The sequence below is a fragment of the Chinchilla lanigera genome, unplaced genomic scaffold (genome assembly GCF_000276665.1).
Source record: "Chinchilla lanigera isolate Chin_1 unplaced genomic scaffold, ChiLan1.0 scaffold00034, whole genome shotgun sequence".
Lineage (NCBI taxonomy): Eukaryota > Metazoa > Chordata > Mammalia > Rodentia > Chinchillidae > Chinchilla > Chinchilla lanigera.
The window spans coordinates 18,068,777-18,078,556 of NW_004955435.1; the positions used below are offsets into that span (position 1 = coordinate 18,068,777).

At 40.0% G+C, this 9,780-nt stretch overlaps 1 protein-coding gene across 2 annotated transcripts in view; it reads right to left on the reverse strand.

Moving 5' to 3' along the window:
- Sike1 (suppressor of IKBKE 1) overlaps window positions 1-7,646 on the reverse strand; it is a 9,995-nt gene extending 2,349 nt beyond the window's left edge. Inside the window, exons 1-4 of one of the 2 annotated variants that reach the window (XM_005389015.2) lie at window positions 7,409-7,646; window positions 7,097-7,202; window positions 5,841-5,983; window positions 3,575-3,688 (exon numbers count right to left, since the gene is read on the reverse strand). In XM_005389015.2, the coding sequence (XP_005389072.1) occupies window positions 3,575-3,688; window positions 5,841-5,983; window positions 7,097-7,202; window positions 7,409-7,567 (522 nt within the window). In that variant the 5' untranslated portion in view covers window positions 7,568-7,646. Of the gene's footprint in view, window positions 1-3,574; window positions 3,689-5,840; window positions 5,984-7,096; window positions 7,203-7,387 lie in introns of both variants that reach the window. The other variant, XM_013516466.1, reaches the window with a different exon arrangement.
- Between the last annotated feature and the right edge of the window lie 2,134 nt (window positions 7,647-9,780).

Here is a 9,780-nt window from a genome sequence, read left to right on the forward strand (position 1 = left end):
CTTCCTTCCTTTCTTTTCCTTCCTCTCTCTCTCACTCTCTCTTCCTTTCCTTATCATTTACCAAGTAATTTCTATATACCACATTCCCCCCAAAATAAGGCCTAACCCGAAAATAAACCCTACCATGATTTTTCAGGATGCTCATAATGAAAGCCCTACCTCCAGAATAGCCTCAGTTAAGTTCCTCATGGGGGTGCATGATGGTGCACACCTGTAATCCCAGCACTGGAGAGGTTGAGGCAGGAGGACTGCTGTGAGTTCAAGGCGGGCCTGCACTATATAGTGAGGCCCTATCTTAAACACTCCCCTCAAAAAAGACTGTCAGCCACACAGATGCAATTTAGTGTGTCTGCTGCAACACACAATGGACATATTGAATTATAAAGTAATATTAATGTATAATTAAATATAAATAAAAATACTGACATTCATGCCTAAATGATAAAATAAATTATTTGTAAATACCCAAGTGGGGTGCCTTTGGAAAAGAGGTAAACACCTGTGTAAGTAGATGAACTTGAGACTTACTGCCGAATGACCAGTTGGAGTACAGATACAACACGTGAATGACATGTGCACTTGATAAGGAATGGACATGGTTGTGTCTAACATGAATCTTATTGTTCAGTACATTGTCTGTGCTGTAGCTACACGTTACAAGCAGGCTTCCTGCACAAGAAGTGCTCATTTCGGGGAGGCTCTGTTGCTGGACGTGAGAGATTGGCGCCAATGGTTCTATAGGAAATGGCGTCACTAGAAATTCAGGCTGAAAGCGCCTGCCTGGCAAGCACAAGGTCCTGAGTTCGACTCCCTTACCCCCTCCCCCACAAAAGAAATTCAGGCTGGGATTTGGGGTTTGGAAAGTTAGGACAATGTTTCAGAAGAAAATGACTTAACTAGGCTGGAGTCATAGCTCAGTGGCATAGCACCTGCCTGGCAAGTGCGAGGTCCTGAGTTCGAGTCCCACTAACCCCCCCCCCGCCAAAATCCCCTTCCCTCTGTCCCCAATTCCTTTCTCCAAAATTCCATTTAAAGACAAAAAATAAAAAAACAAAAAGCACTCGGGAGGCTGAGGCAGGAGGATCATTGTGAGTTCAAGACCAGCCAGGGCTACAAAGGGAGCTCAAGGCCAGCCTGAACTGCATAGCAAGACCCTGTCTCAGAAGGACAAAAAAACCAAACCAACAAACAAACAAAAAAAAAAAACCAAGAAAATGACTTGGCTATACTTGGATAAATGTAAATTTTTGTACACAAATAAACGTAATTTTTATATATGGATAAAGGAATAGAAACAGATTGTTGTACATGAATAAATATAGATTGTTGTACATCAAAAAAAAAGAATCCCCTAAAAATAAGCCCTATTATATCTTTTGGAACAAAAATTAATATAAGACCCAGTCTTGTTTTGGAGGAAATATGATACCAAGTGTTAGGACAACAAAGAAAAACACAAGTCCTGGCCTTTCTGCTCGCGCCTGCACGGAGGTGCACCCTCAGGCTGTAGGGTGCTCTTCTTTTCCTACTGTTAGCTGGTCCAGACTCACTCTTTGTAGAGCCAAACAGGCTTTTTCCACCTTTAATAAAACTTTGCTACCATTTAAAAAAAAAAAAAATACAAGTCCTTATTCACTGAAGCAACTTACTGTTTGTCATTAGAGTCTCACAAGTTTTACTATTATTTCTTCTATTTTTCAAATTCCTAATAATCTTTTCCTCTTGGTTAATATCTTTGCCTAGGTGTCCCACAGTTTTAGAGAATGGATAAAAATGAGAAGAGCCAAGTACAGTGGTGCATGCTTGTCATCCCAGCACTTGGGAGGCTGAGGTAGAAGGAGTGCCCCACGTTTGAGGCCAGTCTGGGCTACATGGCAGGACCTTGTTCAGCCCCCATCCTAATCCCCCAAATGGGGAGAAAGGAAACTACTTACTGGGCTAAGTACAAAGGGGTATGTTACATATGTTGTCTTACAACCATCTACAGGCTATCATAACCTACATCCATATTTAAAATGAGGATATGGTAGCTCACTAAACTCCAAAAACTTGTCCACCTCCAGAAAACTGGGGAACCTGGGTGTAGCTCAGTGGTAGAGCACTTGCCTAGCATGTACGAGGCCTGCAGTTCAATTCCTAGTAAGTCAAAAAAAAAACAAAGAAATAATCAGCTAACTTGGATGCAGTGTTCCTGGGATCCTAAATCTAATAGCTTATGTTTTTTCCACTTCTTATTAAGCGGAACTTGTCCCACATTTCCTAAATCTCAGATAAGATCACTCTATCTATCCCCTAATTCCTACTGGGAACCAGCCACCTCCTTTGATTTCCAGGTAGGGTAGTTTGTACTCATCTTACTCTCCATGGGAAATTCTCATAAACCACAGCATTTCCAGCTTCACTGAAAGATCAGAGCCCATGGTCAACCTATCTACCAAATAAAGTGCTTCCCATATTATAAGTACTAGTCTTGTTTCTTCCATTAAACTTTGGGTAGGGCCCTCATCTTTCTCTATCTTTTTTCTTTTGGTATTTCTCAAGGGATCTATGATAGCACCTGTAATAAGCATTCAAATCATCTACTAAATGTTTTCTCTTCATTAAAAATTTTTTTGAGAGGGAAGGCTTTCTTTTTCAGGGTCTCACTATATCTTCCAAGCTGTCCTGAACTCTTAAGTATTGCAAGGTGGTCTTGAACTCATGCTCCACCTGCCTCAGCCTACCAAGCACTGGGATTACAGGTGTGTGCCATCACATCTAGCTCCTTTAACAATTTTATGGGCACACTATTACCCAAACCTTTCTTATTTTACATATTCCTATTTTAATCAAACTATTACATGAAAATAGCCTGTTAAAAATCAAGAGTATAATGCTTATAAAATAAACAGTAATTCCTTGGCTTTCCTCCCTGTTAGCACTTTTTATCTGTTTCCTTCTCCTTTCTTTAATTCTAAAGAACACGCTTGGACTGCTATTTCCTTATACTCCTATTTCCATCAAGTTTAGACATTACCTATTACAGCAGTTGAGGGACATCAGCACACATATAACCTGTTCCCTTCCACACTTTCCACCCTTCCAATATGAAAACACCTCAACTTCAAGCCAACACATAATTGATATTTTCACTGACTGCTAGTCACTACATTTCCTTTCATGAAAAGGTTATGAAGGTAGATTTTTGTTTTGTTTATTTTTTTTGAGACAAATCCTTGCTATGTAGTTCAGACTGGCCTGGAGCTCATTATGTAGCCCAGCCTGTCCTGGAATTCACAGTGATCCTCTTTTTTTTTTTTTTTGGTTTTTCTCCGGTACCGGGAACGGAGCTCACGACCTTGCGCTTGCCAGGCAAGCGCTTTTGCCGCTGAGCTAAATCCCCAGCCCCGATCCTCTTGATTTAGCTTCTCCGGTGGTGAGTTACAGACATGTACTAGCATGCCCAGCTGAAGGAATTTTAATTTGAAATCATGAGCACACACAAGTCACTGATATACTTCAGTGATAGCATGGTATCAGCATGCCTTCTAAAAAATTCTGAGAAACTGTGAGCCTAAAATAGTAACATTCTTACCTCTAATTGTGCTAGTTTTTCCTGAATCTTGCAAAACTGGTCATCGTCCATCTGAACTGCTTTTCTCATCACTTCTCCCATTTCACAGATTCTGTCAATCTGACTTTCAATTTCCTTTAGGGGAAAAAAGGGTGAAAAATAATCTTAGCTACAGATATGAAATGTTTAACATGCAGTATAATTCTTCAAATTTTGTGCGTGTGTGTGTATGTGGTACTAGGGACTGAACTCAGGGCCTTGTGCATGCTAGGCAAGCAGTCTACCACTGAGCTACATCTCCAGCCCACAAAAGTTAATTTAGTTTGGTTAGGGTTTTTTTTTTTTTTTTTTTTCGGTGAGACGGTGTATAGCTATGTAGTCCAGGCTGGCCTCAAACTTGTGGCAATCCTCCTGCCTCAGCCTCCTGAGTGCTGGGATTACAGGTGTGTGAAGCATGCCTGGCTCTTTTCAAAGTTAATTTTAAAAACCTATTACCTTGAAAACAGAAAAATGTCAATAGGGAAAAGAGTTCATTTAATTGAAAGCTGTAGTTACCCTATAGAACACTATAATCTTGAACCATAAGTGAACTTGTGATATTCATAAACAGTTTTTATTTTTGAAAGGTCAACTGTAGCTGGGTATAGTGGTATATGTCTATAATCTCAGAATTCTGGGAGGCTAAGGCACAAATTCAAGCTCAGCCTGGGTAATTTAGTAATTCAGAGAGACCCTGTATCAAAATTTTAAAAAACATCTCTAACAGGGCTGGGGATGTAGTTCAGTGTAAAGGCCTTGGATTCAATATCCAGCACAAAAACAAAAGATAAGCTCTAATCTAATCACTGACTAGATGTTGGACAACCTTTCTTCCGTCCTCTTTCTGCAGGTCTGGAGATGGAACCAAGGGCTTCACGCTAAGTTACATCCCTACGCCCTTCCCTTCTTTTGAGACACTGTGTCTTGCTAAGCTGCCCAGGGTGGGCTTGCAATACTGCCTCTACCTCCTACAGTGCTGGGATTAGAGGTGAGCAGCATCACACCTGGATGGATAATATCTTTCAGTGGTATTTAACTTTGAATATTTTTATTGGCAGGAAGCTTACCGTACCACAGGATGCTTTATCTTTGGATATATCTCTTAGAAATTACTTCTATATGAGTCAATTATTTTTATATGAGTCTTGCCTTCAAGTGTTCTCCTCTGTACCACAGAAAATAAAATTTATTTTTAAAACATCCCTGTTCTTTAAAACTTTTAAGTCTGTAAAATGCATTTGAGAGAGCCTAAGATTATTCCTCACTACATTTCACTGTTGAAAATAACAAGGCTCCACTTTACTAACTCAGAAGTAATATAGTATATATAAATGTACAATGACAAATATAAGGTTCTTAGCAAAAAGAACAACAGGGTCTCTTAAATTAAGTCATAAGCAACCAATGTACAGAAACTATGGGGCCGGGGATGTAGCTCAGCAGCATGGGCCTGCCCGGCAAACGTGAGGTCGTGAGTTCAATTCCCAGTACAAAAAAAAAAAAAAGAAACTATGGTGGTGTTTTTCTGTTTGTTTTTTTCCAGAGAGGATTTTGATAAGTTGCCTAGATTGACCTTGAACTTGTGATCCTCCTGCTTCAGCCTTTGAAGAAGCTGGTATTACTGGTGTGCACTACCATGCTGGCTTAAGCTTTCGCTCTAATAGTTAAAAAAATTTTAATTGTTTTATTTATTTTTTAATTAAAATTTTTTGATTGATTGAGATAAGGTCTCACTATGTAGTCTAGCCTGGCCTTGAACTTGCGATGATCCTGAGAGCTGGGATGGCGGGCATGCACCATGTCCAGCTAGTATGCTTAGTTTAAAATAGTATAATTAGTTTACTGACCACCTGCTCTGTGACAGGTACTGTTAGGGATAAAATGTGAATTCATGCTCCTTACAATCAACAAATGTACAGTTCAGTAAAATATACAGGTAATTAACAAGCAAGTGCTTACTACACACATTCAACACTAACTGGCATTATATTTAAACAGTAGAAGACCTAAACAATCATCAACACCTTGAAAAGAGATCTTGATGAGGGAAGGAGAAACCATAGAGCCATTTGAAAGGACCTGAGCGGCACTTCCTCTCTTCTTTTTATTCATATCTTTACAAAGATATAGCAAAATAAACAATGAATGGAAAACAAGCTTACTTTGATCCAAAAACAAGTACAAAAACAAAAACAATCTCAAAATTTCAATTCAGTTCATTTAGAATTTATTCATCAGAGTTTCTTACTGCAGAGTGAGACTGGTGAGCTTTCAGGACTGGTTCAGCATCCACCGCTTTTTTAGCAACCATTAACTGTAACATCTGTTTCCGGTATTTGCTCATGATGAGTTCCAAAGCATCCTGGTGTTCCTCCAAGGAAACCCACAGCTCTAACAAAAAAATAAAATACTTTGGCAGTGATATGAAAAATAGATCTCAAAGCCAAACTTTTTAACATTTAGCATTTTATGATATTCCATGAACTCCTATGGATCTAAAGTTGTAAAACAGGGTTTAAAGTATTTAAAACCAACCCTGGTGTGGTGGCACATGCCTGTAAACCCAGCACCCAGGAGACTGAGGGAGGAGGATTACCAAAAATCTGAGGCCAGCGAAGTGAGAGCCTATCTAAAACCAAACCAAATAGTTAAGGCCTACATGAAAAACAACTTTCTAGACAGAGGCAGTGTAGTCTAGTAGAAATGATACAGGATGTATAATCAAAAGATATGAATTTGAGTTTAGTTCTGTGACTTGATTAATACTCATAAGCAAATCATTAAACCTCTCTGAGACTATTTCTTAAGCCCACTGTATAAATACTTGCCTTGTCTGCCTCAAAATGAAGATATGAAAATATAGTGGAAGAATAGATGTGAAAGCCCTGTGGAAACTGACATACAATGATTATGTTTCTGTCATTAATAATGTGCTCATCAAGCCTTGAAGAGCCTAATGTAGTCAAGAATATACATATACTGTACCTCAAGGATAAAAGTCTGTAAGCCTGTTTTTCCACCCTGCACATACATATACAACTTTCAATCTTCAGTTTTTACTCTAATTAGTATTTACATATTAAACTTCAAGCCTTTGAGGTTTTGGTTTTTTTGAGACAGGGTCTCACTGTGTAGCCCACGTGGCTTTGACCTCACAGCGATCCTCCTGCTTCAGCTTTCCAAGTGCTAGGATTACAGGTGTGGGCTACCATACCTGGCCTAAATTCTTTTCAGTACAAGCCTGCTCGGGTACGCCTAAAAAAGCCATCTACTAAATTCAACTCCACTGAACACCTCTTTCATAAATTGCACATATACCACAAAATCAGATAACTGTAAAAGGGGTAACTGGACAAACTGTTATGCGATAACCCTCTTATCAAAAGCATTGACCTGAAAATAAGTATAGATGTGCACTTTTGTAAAGTGTTAGGAGTGTTTAAGAACTTTCAAGCTATTACTAGAGATGGAAAGAATCATCAGTACACAAAAGTCCTGACTAACCTCTGTTTTCCTGCTGCAAGTCTCTAATTTGTGTGTTCTCTTGGGACAGCAGAATGTGAGGTTTATATTTGGCCATCTCCTTCACGTCGGATGCATCTTCTTGATGCTGGACAAATAGAGACACATTAAGCATGTTGTAAACAGAACAGCGATAACTGCAGCTGAAGAGGCAGGAGTCAGAACTCCAGGTCAGGATTCTCAGCCCGATCCCGCATAAAGTTCTCATCACCGCTCACCCCCCACCCCCATACAGGGCATAAGCTCCAGCCTGAGATCCTATTTGATACTTACTGCCCCTACCCTCTGCCTGACCTGGTCCGGAAGCGCTGTCCCCGTCTCCCGCATGGCTGCCACCCGTCGGTGCAGCGCCGCAGACTGATCCACCAGCGACTCGGCGGCCGCATCGTGTTCCCGCAGCCTCTCCAGCAGTGTCTTGGCGTCTGTCAGGATCTTCTCTATCGTGCAGCTCATAGCAGTTGGAGGATGACAGCCTCTGATCTGGTCACCTACGCGATTAGCTCAGACGTTGCCAGAGCCTGTCTCAGCTATATACGCGTCACTTCCGGCACGCTGGACAGGCGTCCTGGCCGCTTGGATATGCGCCTGCGCAGTGGCAGCGTCGCCCCAGAGTTGTCCCATTTTAACCTTTTTGAGACTTGCTTTGGCTACTCCCTCAGTTCCCTTTTTGTCTTGGTTAAACTATTGTATCTGGTTGGCCCGAAGTTCTCCTGTCCTTGCGGTTTTGGTTGGTGTGGTTATTGTTTTGTTTTTTGTGGTGCTGGGCGTTGAAAAATCTCTCGTGCTAGTAGAGCGCTCCAACACTGAACTACAGCCTCAGTCCAATGTCCTTTGTTTTCATAGTTTTTGCCTTGTTTTTTTTGATTTAACTTTTAAATATTTTGGTCAGACAACATGCCACCTTGACCGCCCCGCCCCTTCCAGTACTTAGGGATCCAACTCAAAGTCTTAGACATGCTACTTATTTTTTTTTTTTTTTTAAGGTAGTGGGACTTGAACCCAGGGCTTTTGCACAGAGCTGCATCCTCACCCCCTTTTTAAATTTTATTTTGAGCCGGGATAAAGTCGCCTACTGCTTCAGCCTCCCAGAATGCTGAGATTACAGGAGAGTGCCACTATGTACACCCACCTAACACTTTTCCGGCGTACAGTTCAGTAGTATTAGGTACATTCAAATTGTGCAACTATCACCAGATTCCATCTCCCAAACTTTTCATTTTGTAAAACTGGAACTTTCTACCCACTAAATAGCTTTCCTTTCCTACCCTGAGCTCCAAGAACTACTTTCTTATGAGTCTCATTTAAGTGTCTTGTGACAGTGTTTATCTTTTGGGGGCTGACTTATTTCACTTATAAAGTCATTACATTTCATTCACCTTGGAGCATGTGTCAGAACTTCCTATTTGCATCCACATGGTCATTGCAGCACTATCCACAGCTAAGACATGGAAGTGTCCGTCAGTTGTTGAATGTGTAAAGGAATTGTGGGACATAATACAATGGAATTTAACTTGGCCATAAGAGAAGAAAAGCTTACATTTGTGGCATTATGGAAAAACCAGGACAGTACATTAAGTGAAATAAGTCAGACACAGAAAGACAAATCCTATATGATTTCACTTTATTAGGAACCTAAAAAAAAAGTCAAAATCAAAGGATCGAATGATGGTTACCAGGGTGTAGGGAGTAGGGAATACAAGACAATTACATTCTTTGATTCGAAGATTTAGCATTTATAACCCTGAGTATTTTCAAATGATTATGGGTTCATGATGTGTAATGACTGGTAATTTTACTGAGATGGAAGTCTCTCATTTACCTAGCACATAGGACTTCTGCTTTGTGAGTTAAACCATTTTTCATTCGGAAAAAAATTGCCAGCATTCATTTAATTTTCAGTGATTGAGAAATTCCATTTACACTATATTGTAATATAGTACAATAATAGTACTATATATATAATTGTACTACATATAATTGTAAATTCCATTTACACTATATTGTAATATAGTACAATAATAGTACTATATATATAATTGTACTACATATAATTGTAAATTCCATTTGCACTATATTTTGTAGATGGAAATACCACTACTAAAAATGTAATACTATAGATAGAATGATGTCTTACGTTTCCAAAAACAGTTGATATCCTAGAGCAGTGGTGGTGAACCTACGGTGCACATGCCACAGCAGGCTGTTTGTATCTCTGAAAGCTCTAGAAGCGTCACAGCACTGTCCTAGAGCAATTTGAAAGTAATAATAAAAATGAGATATTTTGTGACAAACTTTAGGGGTAAGTTTAGGGCTAGAATCTGGAGTCGTCTTGAGGTAAATGCTGCAGTTGCAAGTGCAGCTGACTGCAAGTGTTCTCTGGGAAAAGAGGAAACGGGTTAAGCAACAACTCAGAATCTGCACAAGCGCCATTTTATTGTTGCCTATGTGATTTTGTCTTTCTTTTTCATAAAAGGCTGTAGGGGTGTATTAGGCAGAATTTTAAAAGTATGCACTGAAAGAAACAGAGTGTGGGCCCTCAAGAGAGAGGGGCACTATTTTCTGGAGCTGGGAATAGTTGTGGTTTTATATTTCAAGTGGGTAGAAACTCACAGAATCTGTGGCTCATTTTACAGGTCAAAGTCATGAGCCCAGGTGTGTGCCTCTCT